This window comes from Ambystoma mexicanum, chromosome 5q, assembly GCF_040938575.1.
Source record: "Ambystoma mexicanum isolate Mex_15411 chromosome 5q, UKY_AmexF1_1, whole genome shotgun sequence".
In the NCBI taxonomy this organism is placed as follows: domain Eukaryota; kingdom Metazoa; phylum Chordata; class Amphibia; order Caudata; family Ambystomatidae; genus Ambystoma; species Ambystoma mexicanum.
Window position 1 is genome coordinate 646,910,090 of NC_090933.1, and position 27,817 is coordinate 646,937,906.

Below are 27,817 nucleotides of genomic sequence, written 5' to 3' on the forward strand. Positions count from 1 at the left end.
AGATACAGTTGGTTTACAGAGAGGTTTTACTAGATTGGGCAAAGAGCATCTAAGGAGCGAGGGGATTCCCCGAAGAATGTAGGATTCACAGAGAGAACTTTTAACATAAATCGGAATGCTTAAAAGTGCATATTCATTGAAAACCAAACACTTTTCATTTAAAATTCAATTTAAATTAATAAAAATAGCAAAAAACAAAAAACATAAAACGCACCTTTCTCGATACTCAGAAATATTAGAGTTGTCGCACCGAGGTATTCCCAAATTGGAATTACTATGTGTAATGTTAGATGGACCCCTCCATATGTGGCTGCCTAATGTAGGGCCGAAAATCCTAAATTGCAGCTCTGCAACAGCATCGCCACATGTTGTTTCTAATTTCACTGCATGTGTTTTTCAACGTTCCCTGATGGGCCCTCCTCCCCAGAGCTTGTCACGGAAGCAATGCCTCATGCGAGCCACCAGTTCCACGCGGTCCCCAGGGAAATGGAAGCACCTTGTGCTGTACTGGAGAGCAATATGTGGACACGTTGCTCTTCTTTCTCATCTGAAAAGACTGTTTCATGACCAGTTATCACTTTTATGGCCCCAAAATATCCCTGACACACGGCTGATACATCCGCGTGAGACACTGTATAATTTCACAACTGGATGCAGCCCCGCATATAAGGCCATTTTTACGCCGTACAATTTCTCCCAAAAAGTAAAAATAGGGAGTAAAAATACTCCAACAAAACATGGGAGAAGATGGGAAAATGAGAGTTAGAACCATGTGCCTCTGCTTTCACCCACGTAGCTTCATGGATATGTTGGGCCAGTAGTGCGCACGTAGTACCACAGCAAGAACTTGCTGGATAGGAAAAAGCAAAGATGTATTTTTGGATGTGAATGAATATACATTTGCAAAGAAATAATTATTTCAAAAACATTTCCGTTTTTCACTTAAAATATATTTTTACGAGCTTATAAAATACTCTCATTGGGAATTGGACTTACATTTTTACTTGCTAAAATTATTTTACTCCCAACTGTAAAAAATAGGGAGTAAAATACTCCCACTTCCAAATCTTATCTGGAGCACTGACTGGATGTATCGTTAATATTCCACAACGCTCAGCCTGCCTACACATATGTGTGATGCCATCTTGGGCTGAAAGCAGGTTCTGATGTGCTCATGCATCCATTATGGCCAGATAACTGTTGGGCCAGAAGTTAAAACGCTGGCCTGGGAAGGCAGCTGCCATTCCAGCTATGGGTTTGACCCTCCCCACCGATGATCTGATATTGGTCATTTTCCTCCCATAATATATGGGCTAAAACACCCCCTACCGTATGTTAGAAGGATATTGCAAGTCACAGAAGAGTTCTTTGCCAGAGTACCGATGCCAAACGCTGAGTTCCTTTATAAGGTCACGGATCTCCAAGGTGACTTGTAATGACTTTTGTATGTATGCTAGGGTGTGTTTTACTCCTTATAAGACATGGGCAGGGTATCACCCCAAAAGTTTGCGGCAAAAAATGCAGAGGCCAAAAATGCAGAATTTTTAACTGTGCATTTCTACGCAGTTATATGTGGGGGGTGGTTTAGGGTAATAAATAATCTATATATATTTTTGGGGAGCTGAAAACATTTTGGGAAATGAAAATCCAGAAAACCTGAAAACACACACAGCATACTTTCACGGAAAAAAACAAAAAAGGACTATTTGTACGATAAAGCAATACTTTCCTGAGTGTCTTGGGGAAGAAACTAGTTCTGTACCAGCAACTCTAGTTCTGCAGTGTTGGTATCTGTCATAGATGCATATGCTCTCAGTAATCATATAAAAGCATTTAAAATATAAATTAAATGCAGAGCCTATACAACTAATTTCGTGTCAGATGCCCCTTAGTCAATGGGATAAGCAGGCCATAAGCTCCACTCCCACAGGCCATCTTTAAATTCTGTATTATTGATGTGCCTCATCATGGCAGGCATGCAGGTTGCATTTGAATCTATGAAAGATATCCAATGTTACAAGTAACAAATATTTTCTCCAGCCTCAAATCTGAAGCTGAAGATGGAGATCTGCCCCCAGCTAGTTTCTTTGAAAAACAACTGACCCTGAGGAAGTTGGAGGTAGAGTAGCGAAGGGCTCGGGAAGGGAGGTATTTACGGAGGGATAATTGAAGGTATTTTGAACCCAGGCCCCAGAAAGCCTTGGGGACAATGCAAAGGTTTTAAATTTAACCCTTGCATCCACTGGGAGCCAATGAAGGGATTTCAGAGCTGGAGAGATACAATCCCAGGGCTTGAGGCCAAGGACAAGTCTCGCAGTCCTGTTCTGGATTAGTTGTAAAGGGTGGAGAGTGGAGGCAGGTAGATTCAGAAAGAGGCTGTTACAGTAGTCCAACCTAGAGTGAATCAGAGCTTGGGAGACAGTGAGTTTCTGGGAGAAAGAGAGGAAAGGAAGAGTACCTCTAAGGAGGTGCAGTAAGAAGAAGTTTGACTTTTTAGAGACGTCAGAGATGAGTGCGGAGAAGGAAAGTGTGGAGTCATAGATAGCCCGAGGTTCTCAGCTTCGCAGGTAGGGGCAGGAGGAGGGCCAAGGGAGGTCGGCCAGAGAGTGAGGGGAAAGGATGGAGAGTGTGTACCAATGAGGAGGATCTCAGTCTTGTTGGCATTTAAACAAAGATTATTGGTGGCACACGAATTTTGAATGGCGATTAGACAGTCAAGATGAGGGAAGGAGAGGAAGTGGCTGAAGGAATCCTGAAAATGAATTGGGTGTCATCAGCATAGCACTGTAATTTTGTAGAATATGGTCTTTGCAGGAGGCAAAGGGCCTCATCACGAGTTTGGCGTTAACCCTTAAATGTGGTGGTAACTCTATTGCCGCCGCATTTAAGGGTCTGCCAAATCACAGCCTTGGCGGATTTTCCCCCAGCTCTCAGCTGGGGGCAAATCCGCCGCAATTTTTCCAATTTTCGGCACTAATACCGTGCGAAAATTCCCTATTGGTCCCAATGGGGAATGAGAAATTCCCGAATGGGTCCAATGGGGAATGGACACTAACCGTTCCGCCAAACCCGTGATCCGGCGCCAATAGCGCCGGGGGGTTTGGCGGTAGGGCTAATAGCGCCGTCCAACTCGTGCTGAGGCCCAAAGTCTTTTCCACATTTATATATGTAGACAAGGTGGTTTGGGCTGGGAATTCCGCTCTCGAATGGGAGTCCTTGTCCCCAAGAAGGGAGTCACTCACAGTGAAGTCCCACTTGCCCAGACCCCTAGGGAGGGTCTTGCATAGCAGGCTCACCCTCCTAGCCCCAAAGGGGGTGTCTCCCCTCTGGGCAGAAGAGACAAATTGTCCAGATTCGGCATACCTGGAACACAAACACTGAAATTCCAGCTCTTGAGATCTCTAATCTCAATGCTGTGCCTATCATGAGTATAGGAACACCATTTGTGACCACGCTGTATGGACTCTTCCTCCACATTGCTCTATAGACTGCACCATTGACCTCCAGCCTAACACCAGGGCAGCATTTGGTAAGATTTACACATTATCTGAGAAACAACAAGCTACCTTTAAGGGATACCTGGATAACAATCTGAGAGACAGCTTAATTACATTACTTCATTGAAGTCCCCCAGCAGGGCCTTGTTATTTTTTGGCCCCAAGAAGTATGGATACTGCTGAATTAGGCCCTTTAGCGGACTACAGTGACATCAATAAGATCACCATTAAGGACAAATATCCATTCCCTTTGACATCGGGCATCCTTAATGTGGTCCAGAGAGCTTCTGTTTTCACGAAACTGGACTTGCAGGGTATGTATCATGTCATACAGATTCGCCATGGTGATGAATAGAGGTCTGCCTTTAGAACACCTCATTGCCACTTTGAATACTGATTCATGACATTTGGTTTGTTTGTTTGTTTGTTTGTTTGTTTGTTTCTTTATTTGTAGCGCGTACCAGACCCGAAGGTATCAGGGCGCGAGGACAAGAATGCTTTAGGCTTACAAGTTACAAGGTTAGACAGTCACAGAGGTACAGAACAAAGGCAATACAGCAAGTAATACATTACATTGCAGAGCAGAGTATAGCAGAACATAGAATACTATGGCTCGTTCCCTTTGAGCCACTTGGTGCAGTTTACCTTAAAGTGTGGGTAGGTTTGGTCAAGCCTTAAGGTGGGCGGGAGGGAGTTCCACAGTTGTGCAGCTTTGATAGGGAAGCTGTTCCCTCTAAGTTGTAGTCATTTTGACTGGGGGGAAAGCTAGGCAGTTCATGTAGGCTGCTCTCATGGGTCTTAATGTAGTTCTTCGTTTGAACCTTTCAGTGAGATAGCTAGGTGCTAGATTATTAAGGCATTTAAATGTAAGCGAAGCCATTTTAGGTTTAATTTTGTCAGTTGTGGGTAGCCAGTTGGATTGCTTGTGATATGTACTCTTTTGAGCATGGTTCTTAGGTGGTCCTGATAGGGGTTCACCAACTGATGACAGTGCATGATGCAGCCGGAGAGCAATCTTGAGATGGAAGCCTTGGACAAGTTCTTCCTATGATTCGCAGGTCCAAAGTTCACAAAGTCTTCCGAAAACTCTTTGTGTGTGCCGTGTAGAACTTCAAGGCACAAGCAACATCCAGCAAATGCATGGTCCTCGCCACCAGCCATGAAAGATTTGGGAAGAAAACAGGCAACACCAAAGGCTCATTGAGGTGGAATTCCTATGGAATCTTTGGCATGAAAGTGGGGTGCGTACGCAGTACCAACCTTAATTCGTGGAAAATCAGATACGGCCTCTTGCAGGATAGGGCCAGGATCTCACCCACTGGTCTGGCTGAGGTTGTGGTCGGAAGGAATGCCATCTTCCATGAGAGAAACATGAGTGGGGCTCGATGCATAGGTTCAAAAGGTGCCCCCATGAGTCTGGTCAGGACCACATTGAGTTCCCATGCCAGGGCAGGCGACTTTACCGGAGGGAAAGATAGAAAGAGTCTCTTGAGAAACTCCTTGACAAGTCTGTGGGACCACGGCGAGGATCTTCTCAGGGATCTGGAGTAGCATGAGATGGCTTCCAGGTGTACCTTGATGGATGCGTGAGCCAGCCAAGCTTTTGCCAAGGAAAGCAAGTATGAAAGAATCTGTGGGGCTGTGACCCCCAGAGGGGTAATCTTCTGCGGCTGGTACAACGTAGAAAACGCTTCCACTTAAGGCTGTGGCAGTCGATGACACCCTGGCTTTGGTGAGGACCTCCCTACAGTCCGCTGGCAGCTCATAACCACCAAACTCTAAGGCCGCAGGAGTTATGCCTTCAGGTTCAGAGATCTTGGTTCATGATGAAGGATTGCTCCTCCTTTCCTGGTGAGCAGATCCGGCAGTATCGGCAACTTGACTGGAGGCGACACTGATATGCTGAGCACCTTGTCTTGTGTATCATGAAAAAGTATTGGACTTCCGGATACCAAATCTGCCTCGGCCACACCGGGGCAATGAGTATCATCTTGCACCGACACTGAGTGTGTTGATCACAAGTAGCAGGAGAGGAAATGGAGGAAAGGCATACAGAAACAGACTTTCCCAGAGGAAGGAGAACATATCCCCCATTGCTCCTCGGTTGGCGGAATATGCTGGCAAAGATTTGGCATTTTCAGTTCGCCACCATAGTAAAAAGATCGATCGAAGGTCTGCCCCATTTGACGAACAGAAGGTCCACCTGATCATCGTGAAGCTCCCACTCGTGACAGGAGCGCAGCTCCCTGCTGAGGGAGTCGGCAATGGTGTTCTTGATGACTGCCAGGTGGAACGGGACAAGGAACATCTTCTGTCCGGTGGCCCAATGCCACAAGTCCTGAGCTTCCTTGGAGAGCGCTGGGGATCGATTGCCCCCCTGCTTCCTGATGTAGAAAATAGTGGTGGTGAGGTCCATGAAGATCCTCACCACCTTGCATCTCATATATGGTAGGAAAGAATTGAGGCTGCTGTAACTCCAGGATGTTGATGTGCAGATCCTTCTCCAGAAGCCATAGACCTCTGGCGTGTACACGTCCAGTGTGAGCTCCCCAACCTTCCAGAGAGGTATCCTAGGTGACTGTCTCCTGGTATGGTGGGGTTTGAAATCCCATCCTTGCGGCGATGTGGGAGCGTACCCCCCACCACTCTATCGCCTGCCAGAAATCCTCATTGAGGGGGATCTTGTCTGAAAAATACCCGGACACTTGTATCCAACATGCTTCCAAGAATTCATGTAGGGGTCGTATCAACCTGCAGAGATGGACGAGATAGAAGCAGAAAGACATCATGCCCAGCAAAGAGTTGATGGCCCGAACTGTGGCCATATTCACCGCCAACAGCCGCTGTACCTTCCCTTGAAAGTCTGCAAGCCTCTCCTCCGGTGGGGATGCCAGGCAAGACACTTTGTTGCATCTGGCACAGAGGAACGGCGCATTCTGCAATGGTGTTAAGCAGGACTTTGCATAGTTCACAGAGAACTCCAGCTCTGTCAGTAGCCAAACAGTCTCCTTCGTGTGCTTGTCAGCCAGTTCCCGGTAGCGGGCTCATACCAGCCAATCGTCCAGGTACAGAAATACGTGCACTCTATGCAGACGCAGGTAGCTCACCAACAGGGCCAGGCATTTTGTGAACACCATTGGTGCCGACTTTAAGCCAAAATGTTGGGCTTTGAACTAGTAGTTTGACCCTGTACCACAAACTGTAGGAACTTCCAATGTTTCCTGTGGATGGGGACATCGAAGTATGCATTCTCTAGGTCCAACGACGTCAAGAAATACCCTTCCTCCAGTTTGCCGAACATATGCTGCAACATGACCATCCTGAATTTTTCGGATTTCAAGTACTTGTTCCGACGGTGCAGGTTCAGAATGGTTCTCCAGCCACCCCTGTCTTCTTTCTGACCACAAAGTACCTGGAATAGACTCAGGAGACGCGTAGCCATTGGGGAATGAGCTCTATCGCCCCTTTCCTTAACATGGCTCGTACTTCTTCCAGGAGCTGAGGGATGTGCTGTTCCTGACGGGCAACCGGTGGAATACGAGGATGCCTGCGTTGGAACTCCAAGGTTTGTCCATGAGCAAGAGCGTCCAGCACCCATCTGTCGGTGGTGATCTTCCACTCTGACGAACCTCGGCATCCACCCTCCCACCAGGGTGCATGAGTGGGGGCCCCACATATTCACTGGTTCGTAATGGCATGGTCCAACGCTACTTAACCTTCCCGAAAGAGGGCGAAATGCTCCATTTTCTTGTCATCGGGGAGGAATTCCAGGATAGGGCCCAACTTGTACCAAAACTCACGGTCGCATCGGGACAAGACAGCCAGAGCATTTTCTGTCTTGATCGTGGATGCCGCTTTGTAGATTACTCTTTCCCATGGAGTCCATTTTCTTCCCCTCATTCTCCGGGGGGAGTGATGATGAAGAGGTCGGGTTGGCTGAACCTTTCCTTGCAGCGGCCAACACTACAGAGTCTGGCAACGGTTGTGAACGCAAGTACTTGGGTGCGAAGTCTGGCACCCTGTATTTCTTTTCCAACCTGTCCCTTTTGGTTGGAGCCATGCACAGGTTTTTCATGAGGGCTAGGCCTTCCTCCCAAATGTCATCCAAAAAGGGTACCACTATGGTCGTCTTCCTCTTGGACTCCCATCGCTCATATAGGAAGCTCTCCTACTAGTTTCGTCAGGCACCAGCTGGAACAGCTCGGAGGCCCTGGAGATCGAGTGGAATGATCCCACCTCGTCTGGTGGAGAGACTCTATAAGGGGCGTCCAGGTGCAGTGAGTCGTCATCTGCCAGGACAAAGTCCTCATCTTCGTCGGTTTCCGTGGCCGTCTCCGTACTAGTGTCCATGTGTGTATCCGGGTCCTCTGGTGGAGTTTGTCCCAACGTGGCGGAGGATGCTGATGCAGCAGCGTCAAATGATGATGCTGCCTCTTCTTTCGCGGAGGCTGGTCAGGGGCCTGCAGTACAACAGATGCCGGTGCTGGGGGCAACCTCTGCTGGATCTCCATCACTAGGGTGCGGCGAGTCGACAGGATGTCCATGGACATGTCTCTCAAATGAGGAGGGAATGATGGAGTGCTAGGCCCTGCGCAGCCATCTTCCTCGTGGACAGACACTTAGTCATTGTTGCCGTCTGTGGATGAGATGTCCATTGGCTGAATATAAATTTTGCAGGGCTGCTTTGGGGACTCTTCTTTTCCCTCCTGAAGCGTGTGTACCGGCACCTGAGCCGACAAAGCTTTTGGCTACGCCTGATGAGCCTGCTGTGAGGCCTTTTCTTCCTCTGACCTCTGTATCGCTGATTTGTCCTGTAACTTGGCCGGGATGGAGGACTTCCTCTTTGAGGAGGAACTCGATGGCAGGCTGGCAACCGAGGCAGACAGTGATGGCAATTGCGGTCTATCCGACCTGGGAACCACATCAGTGGCGAACGAGGCAGAATAGGTCTTGCAACTCTAGGCCTTCTCTTGGACCCCCACAATGGGGCGTCCTTGAAGGACTCCGGCCCCTTGCCTGAGGGAGACCGCTCCTCGAACCAACCGGCCCTAGGTGAGGCATGACCCTGCTCGGAGCATGGGTTAGAGGCATTGTCTTTCTTCATTTTCTTCGAGAAGCCCAGGCACATCTTGATCTTGCACCATCCTCGTTGCGGTCCGTGTGCAGGCTGTACAGACACTTCTGATGTTTGTCTTCCACAAAGACATTTCTTAGCCCACATTGGGTGCAAGGGCTGAAAAGTGTCCTTCCCTCCTTTTCCGCCGTCATGGTTGGAGGGCGCAAAGTAGGCCCAAGATGGCCTTCCAGAAACTTCAACGAATAACTGCCCTTGAGGGGCACGCAAATTCACCGACAACGGATCCCCGTTGCCGGCCGATGAAGACAGGAGCACATGGGTTCTGATGGAACAAAAATAGAACTTTTCTGCAAAAGATTTGGAAAATAGCTCGGAGAGCAGGCATGGCTAGCAGCCATGGAGTGATCAGCAAGTCTCTGTTGCTCCCGCCAGATCCGAGATTGATCAGCTTCTAGCGGTGAAGAAAACGCATATTTGTGCGACAAAATATTGCGCACCGGCATCGGGAGGTGGCCTGAATGAACTGAGGCAGTTGTCCAGAAATGGGGACAGGATCGCCTGGAATACATCCGTGAAGAGCCTGGCTGTAATCTGCCAGGATGGCGGTGGCCGCCTGATAAAACCCGGCTCTGCCCTGAATGAAGGTGGTGTGCTGTGGAGCAGTAGCAGGGATCTGAGGTGGAACCCTCCTTCTGTCCGTTGCTGACAAAGGCGAAACACAGAGCAGGTGAAGTGGACGCCCCCCTGCAGCGGCAGCTAGCGCGGACGTGCTGGAAGCAGTGACTAGCGACGCTGGAGTGGTGCGGCAGTTCGGAGTTGCCGCAAATTCAGAGGGAGTGGCAGTGGGGCTCCTAGGTTCATGACGAGGAGTGTCTGACTGCTGGCAGCCAGAGAGGCCTAGCCCAGAGTGGGAAGCCGGTCAACAAGACCTCTGCTGAGGCACAGAAGCACCTGGGCTGCAGCAGTGAGTAGCCCTGGAAACCAGGCTATAGAGCAGCATTAGAGGTATGGCTGCTACGCCTGCCCTGGAGCTGCAGCAAAGGCAGAGAGGAATAACTCTGCGAGCACTGCCAGTGCACGGCATCAGGAGGGAGCAGAGAGCACCCATTCTGCATATTTGAACTGCAACGTGCAAACAGGGAGAGAACACTGTAGCAGACCGCCTGTAAAGTACAGACTCTGGCAGAGGCAAATGTCAACCATGCTAGGGGGAACAGTCAGGGGTGTGCCCACTGCAAAGAAACAGTGAAGGCACTGCACTGAGGGAAGAGGCAGCGCACCAATAGAAGCAGCGCCCCTGGATGGGAGCCATAAGAGCGGTGAGCATCTGAGGAGCAGGAGCATCTGCCAGACTGTGGCCCTCATAGCGGAACAGTGAGGCTAGTTCAGCTAACACACGGGGATGCTTCCTTCACCAAGCACACATCAGATTGACCTGGACAGGCAGAGGGGATGCCCACCCACAGCAGAAACAGCAAACAGAGGGCTGTCACAGCAGACAGCAATGGCGATCTGCAAATGAAGGATTGAATGGAGAGACATGGCAACAGGAGACAGTGGGCCTCATTCTAAGTTTGCCGGTCTGAAAACAACAGTGCTGGTAAGCTTAGCGGCACTGTTTCTGGACTGGCAAACTACGGGTTTGCCTGCTGGAGGCACTGTGCCGACAGGTCTGACCCTGCCGGGCACAGCAGTCACGGCAGGCAAAGCTGCCACGGAAGCACCAGCACCTTTAAGAACGGTGCCGGTGCTTCTGTGGTGCCCATTCCCATAGAGTCCCATAGTACTCTATGGGAATGGGGACTTACAATTTGCCACCGCCTGACCTTCCGGCCCGCCAGGGTTGTAATCTCCCAGTGGCACTGGGAAGTCAGGTACGGGTAAATAATTATGGGTCTGGCAGCAACCCGCCGGTAGCACTGTCACGGTTACTGCCAGACCGGTAATGAGGCCCAGCGACAGCACTATGGAGACCCCATGACCAGCAGAGAGGGCCGCAGGGAGAGATAAAGAAACGGGGTGATGGGAAGCAGTGACCCCAAGACTATGGCAGGATGCTTGAGGTTGAATAAACCCAACTCTGACACTGTGTGGGATACGGTCAGGACGTGAGTGGAGGGAAGAGACTGAAGGGCATCGTAGCATTGGCAGTGGAGGCCCCTCTTGGCACATTCATAGGCAGAGCAAGACTGAACAACGGGAACAACACCCATTCTGGGCTGCCGGCACCCATTTAGGAATCAGTTATAATTACCAAGGCGGCCACACAAAGTGAGCAGGTTGTACATTTGCTGGATAAGGAGCACAAGGGGAAGTCCAAGGAGAATAGGATGGAGGCATTTGGGGGCAATGGGGAAGGATGGAGGCATTTGGGGGCAATGGGGAAGGAGGCAGCGAGTCGTAACATGAAAGCACGCTGGTGCAGCTGGAAGGGAAAACAGGCGAAAACCAAAACCTGAAGGCTATAGCCCCACTCCAAACGACCCTGGTGAGGGGATTAAGTCAGAATTGATGTGGAACTGCTGAGACAAGACGTTAGGGGGTTGGCAGAGAGAGTACAGTCTGTGGAGGCGCAGGCGGTCAAAAATAAACAGGGCATAGTGGCAGCCAAGTTGGAGGTCCCAGAACTGAAGTTGAAGGTGGCTGCATTGGAGAGCAGAACTTACGAATACCTTGCCTACCTGAAGGGATGGAGGGGAGAGTCCCCATGACATTACTGGATAACATGTTGCTACAAGAAGTCGGAGCAGGTAACCTGTCGCAAGGCTTCTCGGTGGAACGAGCCCATCGCCCCTCAGCCAGGAGACCCCACCCGGGTTCGCCACCAAGACCCTTGATTGCAAAGCTTCTGAACTACAGGGATCGGAGGCGATTCTGGCGTTCTCAAGGCAAGGAGAACTAAAAGAGAGGGGTGCAGCTAAGATAGCGGTGTACCAAGATTACACTTTGAAAGTACAAAAGCATAGAGCATCCTTTGGTCCTACTAAAGAACAGCTGTGACAGGCAAGCCTGAATTATATTCTGATATTCCTGGACAAGTTAAAAGTACTCCACAATGGCACCTCACACTTTTTTGACAACATTAGCAGAGCACAGGCATGGATGGACTCGATCGGAGTGCCACCGCTACACGGGAGACAAGAAGCTACCTCTTGAGGGAGGCAGGAGGAGAAAACTGACTCAATCTGAAGAGAAAACAAGGTAGAAGCATGTGAGACTGACAAGTGGCGGGAAGAAGGCGGCTGCTGGCTTTAAAGAACCAGGGAATCAATAACCTGTGGACAGTAGGGTTGCGGAGCAAGGACGGAGGATTAGGAGCTGGTATGCCCTGCTGACCCTTGGTGGTCCCCGTTGAGGTGCAGCTTGGAAGCCCTCTGCCGCTGCATGGAGAACTGGTGAGATGGGTGTGTGACACTGATTAGCGCAAGAAGCGGGTGAGCCTGAACTGTCTGTGAACCATTGGGCCCTAGTTTGGCATGTTGGGGAGAGTTTTACTTGAGTTGAATAGCACGCTGGGCCGCCCCACCTGCGAGTGGACAGCGGAGGGGAGGGAGGTAGAAGCAAGACTGGCTGGGCTGCGGGTGGAGGATGGGATGTGTGCCCTGCAGGGGTGCACAAACATGGGGAGGGGAGGGTGGGAAGGGTAGCGAAAGAAGAGGGCGAGTGGGACACCCCTGCGGAAAGACGCCAAAGTGGGAAAATTAGTACTATTAAGATTATTTCCTGGAATGTGAGGGGGCTTAACAGCTGCATCAAGAGGAACAGGGTGCATACATATTGCATGAACAAAGGGGTGCATGTTGCATTCCAGCAGGAGATGAACTTAACTGCTGCCAGGTAATCCACGATTGGGAAGAAGTGGGGGGGAGTGGAACAGGGTGAGACATACTCAGTATTTGCTAGGGGCACCCTTATCTGGGTCGCCACCATAGTGCCCTTTAAGCTATTGGACTGCAAGTGTGAAAACGAGGGTTGGTTGATGGTTATGCACACAGGCTTCTGGAACAGAGAGAAATCTGCATAATCAACACATATTCGCTCAACCATGACGCCACCACCTTCTTGAAGTCACTGGGCCCCCGGATACAACCATATAGAGGAGCTTTATGGCTGTAGGGGGCGACTTCAACTGCACCCATCGACCCAACGCTAGATAGACCAGACTGGGGAAGCAGGAGGAGGGCACCGGACGCTAAAGTGCTGGAGGACCTGATGCGGGAGCTGTGGCTGCTCGAGGTGTGGAGGCAGCTGCAGACAGATAGGAGAGGGAATTCGTACTACTGGAGCCCCCACAGAGTGCACACACATCGACCATATGCTTACCAGCACTGAAACACTAGATGAATTTGTGGCGGCGGAATACAAAGCTAGGGTTCTCTTGGACCATGCACCACTGCTTGTGACGTGGCAGAGAACAGAAAACAGAGCCCCATCCTGACGTGGTGACTAAGAGCAGAGGCATTGCTTGACGAGCACTTTAGAGAACATCTGGGAGGGAAGATAGAGGAATTCTTTAAGATCAATGCATGCAGTGTGAGTAGCGCACACACCTTGTGGGAATTGTTAAAAGTGGTGATCAGGGGGAAGGCAATCGAGAATGTAGGTCATACAGGCCACTCTCTATGATCAATGAGGAATGTAAAATACGGGCTGCACTATTGGCAGCCAGACTAAAGAGTGGTTGGTACACTGGTACACCCGGATCAAGCGGGCTACGTCTCAGGCAGGAGTACATCCTGGAACATGCGTAGATTGCATTATTTAATAGAATGAACAAAGGGTGAATACATAGAATACAGGTTGGCTCCATAGACGCAATAAAAGCATTCTTAGGGAGGACTTCAGGGAGGTGGGCATCTCAGTCGGAGGTGATACGCATGTAGTCTCCCTATATGCGGACGATATGCTGCTGTATGTGCAAACCCCTGAGGAGAACTTGCTGCATATACTGGCTGTGCTGGATAACTTTGCAAAGCTAACTGGAATCACTATCAGCAAGGAAAAATCAAGTTTGTTTCCATTGGCAGGCCTTGCCGGGCTAGAGCCTAGACGCTTGCCAAATTAGGGGCGGCAATAGACAGTTGACACCTTCACATACGTGGGTGTGAACATATATCATGAACCAAGGAAGGAACATGAAGCAAACACGTCAAAGGCGCTTCATGGAGTTGAGAAATCAGTGGCATTCTGGCAGAAACTCCCTCTGTCAGTGATCGGCTGAGTGGCACTCCTTAAACTGGTGGTGTTACCACGCCTATTGTATCATTTTGTAAACATTCCCTTGAGATTCCTAGAGAGTTCTTTCGCAAACTGGACTCTATAGTGCAGGGGTTTGTCTGGGGCTTGTCTGGGGTTTGTCTGGGGCGGCAAAAGGTGCTAAATCTCACTGGATGTTCTGCACAGAGACAATAACGAATGAGGGGACCCGGGTACCAAACTTTGAGGCGTACTATCTAGCCAGGCAGCAGCAGTTCATTGTGGATTGGCTGGCAGATGACGAGTCATTAGATGCAAGACTGCTGAGGGACGGGGTCACACCGTACTATTTAAAGGAAGCACGTTGGGTGGTGGCGGGAGGGCTCAGAGAGGCGCCTGGGTTGGTGACGCTGGGGCAGGCACTGTGGCACAGATGTGGAAGCTGGTGGGGCGACGGGACCGTACTCTGAAAACATACCCTTAGCTGTGGTCTGTGGCAGGACACAGGAAGAGGTCCACACTATTATACTGGGAATCACACAGGATAATTACGCCAGGAGATTTGATCCGTGAAGGTGTATGGTATCCCAGGGGGGGCAGTTCCTTAAATATCACAGGGTGATCAGGTTGAAGTGAGGATGGGAATCACCGTAGACGCCATGCTGGATACGATATATGACTTGGCGGAGGGAGGCCACATCATTTACAGGCTCTATGAATTGATGTTGGACACATTGAGTAAACCAGAGCTCTGGGCGAGGGTCAAGTGGGAAAAGGATGTTGGGCGTGCCTTTACAGAAGGGGAATGGGCTAGAGTATTGTTGTACACAAGGAAATGCCAGATTTAAGCTAATGCAGTTGCAGGTCACCCATAGGGCCTATATGACACCACATGCTATTTCACTATTCCCGGGAGAAGAAATGCCTGAGGTGCGCAAACGATAAGGCAGATATACTGCACATGTTCTGGTCATGCCCAGTGGTTGTTAAGTTCTGGCAGGGCATAGCAGACAAAGTTCACACGGCGGGGATAAATATGCATGAGTGGCCCTCGGAAGCGAGCTTACTAGGACTGTTCAAACGTAGACCCATCAGGACTACTACAGCTAAAATGAAAGATCGCATTTGTGTTCTGGCTAAACGCCGGATTGCTATGGCATGGAAATCGGTAGAGGGGCCCCGGATGGAAGCATGGTAGGGGGGAATCTGAAAAAATGGGCAAAGCCAGAGACCATGGTGTGGGATAGGGCGGCGCGTAGGGGACAGAATGAAGTCAGTGAGGACATTGCTGCATGGAAAGCACTGGTCCAAAGGATGTGTGCGCGATCGGATGACCTGCCCCCCATGAAGCTTAGGGTGCAGCAGACAGCACATGCAAAGCAAGAGGGGAGGATGGAGCAGGGGGGAAAAGCAGATGGGGCAGGGATATAGAGGGTGGGCGGGTGGGTTGCGGGGAGAAGCCTGCACAGTTGGTAGTTTGTTTACTTTTTAGGATTTAAGGGGGCGCAGGAAGGCAGAGTGTGAGGCGGCTCCGAGAAGGAGGATTGTCACTGAAAAAGCATGTGGCAAGCAAGAGGACCTGCAGTGAACTGATCATTAGAACAGATGGGCATAGATGGTTCGATATGTATGTGCGACAGTTTTTTATCCTTGCCATGCTGAGCAGTCTGTTGTCTGTTGTATTGTTGAAATGCCAATAAAAAGATTTTTTTTTTATTAAAAAATTGCTCAGCGAGCACTCGAGGACTACCAAAACTGAAGCGTGCAGTAAAAATCTGAAGATGGCTGCCAAAGGCAGGGCTTAGGGAGAGGACTGTTATTGGATGGGGTGGTATGACCCAAAGGACAGTGATTGGTTTAGAAGAGAAATACGGTTTTAAAGTGAAAGTGAAACTGTTTAGTTCTTTTGCCGAGGATTCCCAGCCTGACGACGGGGAATATTCATGGGCATGTGAATCCATGCCAGTCGCCATGCTGGAGAAATATAGCTTTTATTGGCAGAGAAATAAAACAGCAAGAAGCGGTGCACAAAGGTGTTAGGAGAATGCATTAATCATACGAACTGTACGCCAAACTATAACTGTGGAAGAAGGGTAAATCATTACAGTCAATTCAATTAATAAGCTATTAATGATATTTTTCTGGAAAAGTTGTCAATGACATCTCAATTACCTCTTGTCCTGTCCTGGTCGCAATTACATACATTTTAAAGCTGAACATGCTGATGGTTGTAAAACGTGAACATTTCGCAATATGCACTGGACAGAGCAAAACAATAGCCTCAACAGTCCTCAACTTACCTTCATTTACAAAGAAGTAAGCCATGTGAAACGCTGCTTTTATAGCCTGCAGGGAGTGCGACGTGCTGGATGGAGTCTTCCACTCATATGGATTCTTCTCTGGGTGCCACTGAACGCCATATATTGGGTACTTGTAGGCTGCAGCAAACAAAAGTGGCCGGGGTGAGCAATCATTCACAATGCATAACCTACAAGACCCAAACTCCAAATCGGAATTTCTCTGCAGGGTTTACCGCACTGTGCAGGAAATCTTTAAGCCTCTCTGCTGAATCAGAGTTCTGGTATGTGCAGACAGGTTGGATTCCAACAGACTGCACCCGCATGTTCTGTGACCGCTAAAAGCAGGCACACCATTGTAGTGACTGCCACCATCATGTTTACGGTTGCAACCACTACCATCTCTGAAGTGCACGCATGTAGGCCCATCGGAGGTCCATTTGGACGAAGCGGTAGCAGGCGTAAAAGCACTTTGTGCTCGCTTGGATATGTGTGGCTGACACCACTTCCTGGAGTGAACCCGGACCACCATGGACATGGCTGCATCTGGCACTTTCTGCCAAATGATCTAGCACAGTCAAAATGGGCTTGTGTGCTAGGTCACATGGAGAAGACAATAGTGGGCTTCGAGAAGTCGTCTAGGTGGAATCGCCACCCGGAAGACTAACATTTCACTGATGAAAAAGCCGCAGCAGCTTTATGGAAATAGGCTGCAATTAATTCATCTTTTATAACACGCTTAATCCTGGAGGCCAGTCTCTAAGCACGGTACCGGGATTCAAACCTGTGTTGCTCTGCATTGTCATGCTTCCAAGACAAACAGGTTGCCCCTGAGCTATCCTCCTGTCCCATAACACATAATTGGTGAACAACTAGACAACACCGTGCACAGTTGCTATAAACATTATATAACACAGACATTTTAACGCATATGGTTACATGGTTATGTGCCCAAAACCAAAGGATTTATTTTGTTCAGGCCTGGAATAGAACGCAGATCTCCAGGTTCCAAAGTCAGCAGGTTAGCCGCTAGACCACCTTTCCTCCTACTATCGCAGAGAGCAAGAATAACAAGCATGGAGAAAGGACATTTCCAAGTATATTCACTAGGAGGACAGTTAATGACACAGTAACAATAGTCCTGTGACCAGAAACATTAACATTGCATATAGCAGGAGCATGCTGCTACTTCTACAAAAAAGGCTCATCAACAATCAGGAATGGGCAAATTCCTTTCACAAAGGGAAAATGGCTTCTGCAAAACAAACCTATGAGAGTAACAGACCATGTGGGAACGTTTGTTTTTTTTCACCATGCACCAAAGTCATTTGCAAGGTATTTTAGCACTGGTTGTGTGAATAGCATAACAATTTACTCACTCTGTTACAACAATGATTTTTCTTTAGTCAGTTTAGGCCCACGGACGTGCAGGTATATCTGAATAAAATGAGTTTGTTGTGGCTTATTACAGTAGAACATGAAAAGCATTCTGCTGAGTAAATCAATGTTGACTAGTTTAAGCAAAGGCAAAAAGGCATTGCTTTCTATAAAGATAGTATGCTGTTTGTGAAGGATCAGCCAAGCAGACGGCTTTTAATTCAGGAAGCTGCAATTAAGTGGAGGCACTAGGAGAGGAGGGTGTCCTGCTTTTCATCATAAGCGGCTTGCCAGAGCCTAGCCTCCACGCCAGAGGTGGTTAAAGTGCCCACCTGGGGCTCGAGCAGGTTTAGTAGCAGAGATTAGTGCCATACCCGCCACAAGGCTCTGTAGAGAGTTCGTTATCTGCGCCTCCAGCCCAGAGCATCTGGGAAGTTTACTAGTGGACAGCTGTATTGTTATGGGCTGACCCTCAGAACATCTATAAAGCAATTATGTGTACCTGTGTGTCAATTATAAACATTGGATGTCATCAATAACCTAACTGCAGACTTTTAGAACTAAAACAAGCGGTTTAGTGCCTCTTTTCATAAATGGAAACACAAAGAATGTTCTCACTCTCATATTTATTTAGCATTTATGTATATTTTCTCTTGTAGAGGCAAGCATTCCAAATAGAATAGTCAAATAATAAGCAGGCCCCAATATAAACAATATGTGTTGTTGAATATAAACCCAGCATCCTACTCTTCTCCTATTCTCTTATATGAGTCTCAGGCCTCGAACCTATCAACAATCGGTACAACCACCCACATTATGGCACCATAAAACCTAAAGAAAAAATTCACAGTAGCACTGTCAAAATTGGTGAACCAGTAGGCAGGTGGGGTTATCCCAAGGACTATAAACCAGTTAAATGCAAGGGGCTAGGGGGCCGTGGCCGACTGCGCGATGCAGTAGACGTGTGCCTTCGGAGCTCCCGCTGCCGCAGCCTAACATCCTGCTACAGACGACCACCTGGAAATATCTGGTGACCCCCAAAGCAAGACCCCCGGTGCCTGACACCCAGGGGCACATCTGGGGCGAATCCCAGCCCGAAACGCGCAGGGGCTTCGGCACCAGAAGCGAGGGAAAGTTACGCCATTTCGGCTTGAGGACGAACCAAGATGGCCGCCGGACCATCGAGCACGCACTGAGTGGGGAGCGGTGAACCCACACATCCACACATCCGACCACAACAAAGGCGGAGCGAGGCTCCTGGAGGAATCTGAGAGAGGGGACCGCCGGCCCTGCTCCGCCCGGACCAGGAGGGACGGGCGCGAACGACAGAAAAACAGAGCGCCGCTACGGAGACCCGTGCGCGGCGGAGGTGGCCCCGCCGGTGAGTGCCCCACCCCCCCCCCCCCGAGTGACCACTTTAGGGGCTGTTGGACCACTGAAAGTACAACGGGTGTTGGAACTGGCGAACACCCCCGGCACATCACAGCAAAACTCCCAGCGTCCTGCGGCTGGGCCTACACGCCCACTATCACAGGCTCACCATCTGGCTCTGTGCCCTCCTTTTCCCCGCCGGCTGGGGTGGTGCCTAAACCCACAGGGCGTCGGCAACGCTTACCGTCCTGTGTGACTCTTCGGTGAGGCTGGGCTGTTGCGTAATAGGATAGTACCCAAGATACGGGGGCACCCGTGGGGCCCGACGGCGGCCATGGGGAAAGACTAAACTAGAAGGCCCACCATGCAAAACAGAATCGACCAGTACACGATGCCTCCATCGCAATCTCCTGATACTCAACCGTTGCTGTCGGTAGAAGTGGACTCTGCACCTGGGCTCTCCCTAAGAGAGGTCATGGCAGCCATAGTGGAATCCCGCTCGTCGATGGAACAGACGATGGATGGAATCAGCCTGGATATGTCCCTCCTCCGACACGATCTGCAGAAACTGTCGGCACGAACGGGCGAGGCGGAACAGCGTATTTCCAACACGGAGGATGGGATGCACGCAATACAGCAAGAACTTCAAGGAGTCTCCGCCAAACTTAAACCTCTGGAAGCCAGAGTCGAGGAGGGGGAGGGCAGATCCAGGCGCAATAACATTCGAATTCTCGGTATCCCCGAAAAGGCCAAAGGTCCCTGTATGGAACTTTTTCTGGAACAGTGGCTGATGGACCTCTTCGATCAACGATCCTTTTCCAAATTCTTCTCGATAGAGAGGGCACACCGAATGCCCACTGGCAGACCAGTGCCTGGGGCTCCGCCGCGCACGGTGATAGCAAGGCTACTAAACTATTGGGACCGAGACACGCTGCTGCACCTTGCACGAACCAAAGGTACGACCACCTTTAATGGCTCCAAGATCGCCTTCTTCCCGGACTATACGCGGGAGGTCCAGAAGGCAAGGCAATCCTTTGAAAGACTTAAAAGGCAGCTCCAAGTGATGGGAGTCAAGTACGGCCTGCTCTTCCCGGCCCAGCTGAAAATATATCACAAGGGCACAACGGTCCACTTTAACGACCCGAAGGAGGCCTGGCGATGGGCAGAGCAACACTGAGGGGGACTGGTCGGCGCCTCGAGCCAACAGGGGCAGAAATCCTAGGCCGCCGCCAGACCATCCTCGGGAACCGGACAGGCCACCCTTGCCGAATCGGCCGGCGGAGGCTGGAGATTGAACATGACTGTTTCTTGTGGATGGGTCTGGCCCCACGAGCGGGGGCACTCCAAACTGTTGTTACAGAAAGTTCGGGTGCGCCACCAAGCTATTGTAAGTCGTCTATGTCATTATTAATGTGGCTTGCGGGGGTATATCTCCATCGCACCTGGTAAAGGCAACAGGGCCCCCCCCCAATTTCCAATTTTTAATCTCTTTAGCTTTATTGTGAATAAGGGTTTGTAAGGCTGACACCTTACACGTGTTGAGGGTTATGATGTTGGGGCTACAGGTACTTCGTGTTGGCGTGGAGTATGGGGAGGGGGAGGGAAGGGAATGTTCTAATAAGTTCTTTGTTACCCTAGGAGCAACGCGTCCCCGCGGGCTCCGGAATATGTTGAGGTTCAGGGTAGGACGAGGCCACAGACGGTCCAGGCAACACAATACTCGGCACTTCAGACACACACCGCAATACATCACCATTGGCAGAGACACCTTCCTCGTAAAACACCTGTCCAACTATTTACTCCAGTCTCTGGATGGCATCCTCACAACCCCAGACGATCCCGACTGAACGCCCCAAGTCTCTCAAGGTGCTCACCTGGAACGTAAACGGAATGGGCTCTGCGATCAAGAGTCACTTGATTAAACAAATACTCAGTAGACACTCCCCCGATGTGGCCCTGCTATCCGAAACACACCTAGCGGGCTCGAACTGTTCTTACTTCCAACGCACTAACTACAGGTCTGCTTTCCATGCGGGATACACGATGGGATCTAGGGGTACTCTCATACTCATACACAAACGTGTTCCTTTCACCCTCCAATGCTCGGAACAAGACCCACGAGGTTGTTACATACTGATCCTTGGTACGTTGTGGAATGAGAAGGTCGCCTTCGCCTCGGTGTACTCCCCGCCCAGACTGGGACAGGAGCTGCTGGACGAGTTAACTGCCCTCATAGGTAAACACCCACCAACCTGACAAGCTGTTTCTTGGGGGAGACTTTAATGATGTCATGTGCAATTCCACTGACCGTACACATCTCAGACAACGCAACCCGGACACCCCCACGAGACTATCTAACTTTGCGTCTGCCTTGGGCTTGGGTGATGTATGGCGAGAGTTGCACCCGGACGTTAGGGGGTACTCCTTCCACTCTGGTGCCCACGGCTCCCTTTCCAGGATTGACTATCTTTTTGTCCCACACACGGACCTCTACAGGGCACTTGCGGCGGATTTCCTTCCCCGGGGCATCTCAGACCATTCGCCTCTACTCGTGGAGATTCGCGCACAAGGCGCTTCCCCCCCTAGGACATGGCAACTAAACACTTACTACCTGGGTTTCTCTGAGCTTGTTGACCACCACACTGAAGTCTCCACCGAGTACTTCGAAATTAACGATAACAGAGAACAAGATCCGGTGGTGATCTGGGAGGCCTATAAGTCCGTTTTGCGGGGTGCCTTAATCTCCTGGGTGGCAAATAGAAGGCGGGAGAGACTCCAGGATATAACGAAGGCGGAAGACGAACTGGCCCAATGTGAGAACGAACACATCCTTGACCCATCCCCGCAGACCCAACTCTCCCTTAAACGTGCCACTGAGCGGCTCCGTAACCTCTTATTAGACAATGCCAAACAAGCCCATTGGGACTCCAGAGCCAGAATTTATGAGCATGGGGACAAGGCTGGTCGATTGCTAGCTTGGTTGGACAGGAGGGACGAGGGTCAACGATGTGTTTGCGAGATTGTCACCCCACGGGGTGAGAGGTTCCACTCGGACGCAGAGATAGCTGAAGCCTTCGCCCAATTTTATGAAGCACTTTACCGGGCCCCGACCTCGCGGCTGGACCCAACCCTCCTAAACGACATAACATTCCCAACTCTCTCAGTGCAACAAAAAGCGCGCTTGGACTCTGCCCTCTCGGAGACTGAGGTGGCTCAAGCACTAGCCCAATTACAGACCGGGAAAACGCCAGGCCCAAACGGGTTCCCAGTCGAAACATGGCAGAAGGTGGGGGGGTCAACATAGCATCTTCCCTCCATAAAATGTTACTGACGGCCCGGGAACAAGGCGCTCTCCCGCAGGACCTGTGTAAGGCTACCATCGTAGTCATCCCTAAACCTGACAAACCCCAGGAGCAGTGTGCCTCCTACAGGCCAATCTCGCTAATCAATGGCGAGGCTAAAGTCCTCGCCAAGGTCCTGGCCAACAGGTTACAACCAGTGGCTGATACACTAATACACCCGGACCAATGTGGCTTTATGCCACACAAATCGACCAGGATGAACTTGCGCCGACTTCACTTAGCGTTAGAGAGGGCCCCTATCGTTGACAATCCGCTTGCTCTTCTAGCAATCGACTTCGAGAAGGCTTTCGACTCGGTCCGATGGGATGGCCTCTGGGAGATCATGGCACGGATGGGCTTTGGGGAGGGTTTCCTGGGATGGGTGAAGCTGCTATACACAAACATCTGGGCGGAAGTCAAGGTGAACGGGTGGACATCTCGCCCCTTCCGACTGGGCAGGGGCACACGGCAGGGATGCCCCCTCTCCCCCCTTCTCTTCGCTCTGGCGATAGAACCATTGGCCATATGGCTTTGCCAGAGCACATCCTGGGTGGGATTCAAATGGCCAGAGGGTCACGAAGATTGGATATCCCTATACGCTGACGACCTCCTGATATACTTGGGAGACCCTACCCAAACCTGCCCCATAGTGACTCAGATTCTTGTCCAGTACGGGGAATTTAGCGGTCTAAGGATCAACTGGAAGAAATCTGTTTTCTTCCCGGTGAAGGGAAGGGGACAGCCCGACCCAAGGGAATGCCCATACCAAATAGAACAACTTGGCTTCCGATATCTCGGGATCTGGATAACAATGGATCTAACTAGTTATAGCAAGCACAATCTCAAACCAATCCTGGACCGATTCTCTAACGACGTACAACACTGGAAGCTTCTCCCCCTGACCCTCATGGGCAGAGCCGCTCTCTTCAAAATGTTGGCCCTCCCGCGATTCCTCTACGTCCTTCAAAACGCCCCTTTGCAGATCTTGGGGGCTGAATTTGGCCGGGTGGAAACCCTCCTTAGGCAGCTCTTGTGGGGCGGGGGACAGGCGCGCATAGCGCTGGCCACACTTCAAAGGTCGGTATGGGAGGGTGGGATCGGTGTGCCCCGCCTTCAGACCTACTATTGGGCCTCACAACCTGCGGTGATCAATGACCTACTACACGGGGACCGGGAACTACCCCATATCAAAGCAGATGTGGCTGCCATGCATGACAACGATCCAATACAGTTATTGTACCAAGCCCCCCTAGACCATCCCCACCAACAACAAGAGCACAGATTACCACCATTTGGAAGAACGTACATAAGTTTGTGGGATGGGGGAACAAGATATCAGCGGCGCAGCCCCTATGGCGAAACGCCAACCTGAGAGAAATTGCGAGGTTTGAACCTTGGCCATCCTGGGTAAGAGCTGGGATTCAGAAAGTGGGGGATGTCCTGAAAGACGGGAATCTTGCCCCGTTTGCGGACCTACAACACAGATTTCGGCTCCCAGATACTGAAAGATACATGCAAATGTCCCACGCCCTAAGAGTCCACATAGCGACAGAAGACAACACACCGGAGTACTCACCTATAGAACGCAACATTTTTCCTGAATTTATCCCCTCCAAATGCACATCCATCCTTTATAATGCCATCACATCCTTCGCGACCCCTGAACTGACCAGTCTAAAAGCCAAATGGGAAACAGATGTAGGGGATATCGACCCTGAGGACTGGATACGGGTATTAATGCACCCACGGGAAACTGCCATCTCCTCGAGACTCAGACTGGTGCAACTCAAAATACTGCACAGAGTGTACTACTCTAGAACTGCACTGTTTGGGTGGAAGAAAGCAACGAACCCAAACTGTCTCAGGTGTGGGGACGAGGAGGGGACCTTCTTCCATATTCTGTGGTCCTGCCCCCGCATCCAAACTTTCTGGGAGGCCTGCTGTCGGGAACTGGCCCGGATACTCTCCAAAACAATTGAACTTGACCCGAAGGTCCTACTCCTGGGAATACCAGGGGAGTATGAACTGAATAAATGGGAAGAACTGTTACTGCACACGGCGGCCGCCCTAATGAAGCGAAACATTGCACAGAAATGGGGAGTCCCGGAGTCTCCGACAATGGAGCAGTGGGCGCTGGACATGGACACATGTGCTATGCTCGAAAGACGGATCTATAACGCAAGGGGCTGTCCTAACAAGGCCTCTAAAATATGGGCGGCATGGGAGGAGGGAGGGCCCTGAAAGACATTGGAAGATATTGACTCGGGGGACGCTAGTTTGAACATTTACACTGTGAATTGTAGTTCTGTCCCATAAGAATGGTGATCTAAGACTTACTATTACTACTGCTTAACGGGCTGTGTCGGCCTCATTTGATGTTGCTGCCTCTTCTTTCTTTTGTTCCTCTCCCTTGGTTTTGGTTGTCTTGTCTATGTTATGACTAATTGATAAATAAAAAATGTCTTATCAAAAAAAATGCAAGGGGCTATACAACCATTAAAGCCCATGGCTTATAAGGACACTTACCAAAACACAATACAAAGCCATGAATTAAAAATAAAGGCAAAACCATTGAAATCCACCTGCTGCATTCCTCCCTTCCATCCACTAGTATATGGGTGAAACCTATTGTGGCAAGGGAAATGCAAATAGGAGCAAACAGTTTTAAAAGCACTTTGCCAGTCTTGCCGCTCACCAAAACTGTGTTTCTCGATGCAGCAGAGAACAGTTAGAAGCTAACCTAACAAAAATATATTGCAGCCAGTAGTGCCCACCAAAGAAAATAAAAAAATGTTCCTCAAAAAGGGTAAAAAAAAAAAAAGGCTTAATTCAGCCTTAAAATATGGAAGCAAGTGAAAACCTAGAGCAAAAAAAATGAATTCGGAAAAATTGGCAAAATGCCAGGTTTTAGGTCCAGAAGTGGATTTACTCTGCTCTGTTAAATGTACTATAAGAGCTGCGGATTCTTCATCTGTTTTACCTGCTCGTTGAAACACCTTTACAAAGCTTAACAAGGTGTTTTGTGAAAATACTGTGGAAATGGCAATCATGGTCTGTGATCTGGGTCTCCGACTCAAAACACTAATCCGGTTCTCTTCCCAAACTGAGCCAGCACACAGGCAAACTCAGGTCACCCACAATTCAACTGGCTGGTCTTTTCCCCATAATCTACCATTTATTTCCAAGAAAATACTGTGAACAAGTAAATCATGGTGCTGGTCAGGAACTATAATGCAGGTCCCCTCAGATGACAACTCAAACAACTGGCTACCGGAGTCATAGGTTTGGCACTGCAAACATCCTATTTTTCTCCCAAGTTCCCTTAAGATGCATTTTCATCAGGCCGAGAGGAAATGACTTCTAAAATCTGTTCTATTCGTTTTTCGAGGACATGTACTCCATGAAAGGCCAACTAAAATCTAACAGCGTATTATGTAGGAAGGTGATCAGCATGCATCTTAACTCTTTATGTTAATGAATGCTTTGTGTTATATTAAAACAGAACCTTGCATTACTGGATTTGGTTCATGAACACGCAGGGGTGTGTGTGCGTGCAGATATATTTATGATAATTAAAATGGAGCATCCGTCCAAATGAATGATCAATCAACAAGATGGGATCGGTGTGATCACTGCGCATTTTTTACTACGCATAACGAAAATGTTGACTATTTTTAAACGCATTTCGCTGACTATATATCGGAGGGAGAGCCTGCAGCCCCTCATGGACCTGCATATGCATTATTAACATTAGACACCTCCCCCCCAACATATATATGTGGCGAAACGGGGATGTCGAAATTCGACATTTTGGTATGGGCAGTAATGCAATGTGCAGTGATGGCATGATACCACTAGATGTCCTATCGTTTCCAGATAAAAACCAGGACATGTAAACAAAATACTGCAGATTTGTAGAGTTTTATTTTCAATTCTCTGAACATTATTATTAAAATAAAGATAAATTCACTCAAAACGCAACAATACCACAGAAAAATGTAACTAATATTTCAAATCAGCAAGTGCTCAACAGGGGCCGGTGCCAGTGTTGAATAAATATAGTTTGAATTAAATAGAGCTTTTCAATAGGCACATGCAAAATCTAGTAGTAGTAGATTACAAAACAGAGGGGGGTCTGGGAAACTCTACCAGCACGAACACAGCCCATTGACTGGTTCTTGGGTGGATGGCCCCTGGGAGAGTCTCAAGAAAGTCTTTAGCTCACTGTTCTTTTCACAGAGAAGAAATGTCCCCGCATATCAGTCTTTGTCCTGCCCTGTTGTAGATTACATGTTAAACCCAGCAATTACCTACATCCAGACAAATTGCTTCCTTTAGCATGCAAGCAATTCAAGCCCCGTTTACATAGAATATGCACCAAAGGATTGGCTTTTCAGTAAACGCAGTATTTTAAAGGTTCAAATACCTTATCTACGTTTCTAAAAACGACCAATCTTGTTAAAAATAAGACAAACGTTTGTCACCTTTTAGATAAATAAGAAATAAGGACATCAAATTAAAAATTCATAAATACACTATTTTACCAAACAATCCAACATATTTTTAAACGTTTCATATATTTTATAATCCCTACTTTATTTTGGCCCGAATTGAATTCAGCAATTGGGGGTGTTCCTGTAATGCCGTCAACAAGGATAGGTGTGGCTTTCAGTGGAGTCTTGTTTTGGCCGCCAAACAACCTCATTTGCGATTCCACTGCGAGTTTTACAAAATATTGGCATCCTGTGACCTGAGAAAGTTACAACGTTTGTCTGCCCTGGCAAAAATCTCTGCGGCAAGGAAATGCCTGCAGTAGCCTTTCTCTTTTATGCCTCAGCTTTGCATCATTATGATCAAAAGGGATGATAGAGCTAGAAAGGGGGCCGAGTTAGGGAAAAACTATAATACTGAGCTGTGGCAAACCAAACTGCCTCTTGCAGACAGTTTAAAGGTTCTAGCTAACTAACTCAGGGTTCGGGTGAATAAATGGCTCGTTGAAGCTTGTTTGAAAGGCTCAGGAAAAAAAAATAATAATAAAAAAAAATGACTTGCTTCCCTTGAAAAAATAATTAAGGATAGTTCCGGGACTTTTTTTTTTATTGTTCCTACGGTTCGGCCATGTGTTTTTAAGTATAAATCGGTAGATCGTAGAAAACTTTCCTATGGACCTTACCCGACTTTTTGTCCATTAACGCACTCGAAATCAGCCGCCATTTTGTGATAATCCTATCATTTCCCCCCATCGACCTGGCTCACCTGCGTTTGCGGCACTAAATCAAATCCCCCGCCCCTGAGCCTGACATCAGCAGACGCGTACCGCCCATTTCCCAACGCCAAAGCACGTTTCGTGTCAACAATCGCTGCGCCTCAGCTAATGAAGTGTCGCCATGGAAATGGCAGGACGCCTCTTTCCTCAATAAGTATAAACACACCGTTTCACAACACACAGCAGCAGATTTTCGATTCCATTCCTCTCTCTGTGTTACTTTGAGTATTCTGTGACTCGTTTCTGTGCTCTGGTCAGCTACCTTCGCCGCTTCTAGGCCTTGTGGACACCTGTACCATCTCTGTAAATTATTTTACTTTCTTTACCACACAATGGCTACAATAATGCCGTATATGTACGAGCCCGAGTACACCGAGGAGGAACTACTGGAAAGG

General features: G+C 49.2%; 1 protein-coding gene across 1 annotated transcript in view; it reads right to left on the reverse strand.

The window, feature by feature from the left end:
- The window catches only part of GGH (gamma-glutamyl hydrolase), a 367,715-nt gene that overhangs the window by 33,904 nt on the left and 305,994 nt on the right, over positions 1 to 27,817 (reverse strand). The window contains exon 8 of the mRNA XM_069622120.1: positions 16,071 to 16,208. Coding sequence (XP_069478221.1) covers positions 16,071 to 16,208 — 138 coding nt within the window. The remainder of the gene's footprint in view (positions 1 to 16,070; positions 16,209 to 27,817) is intronic.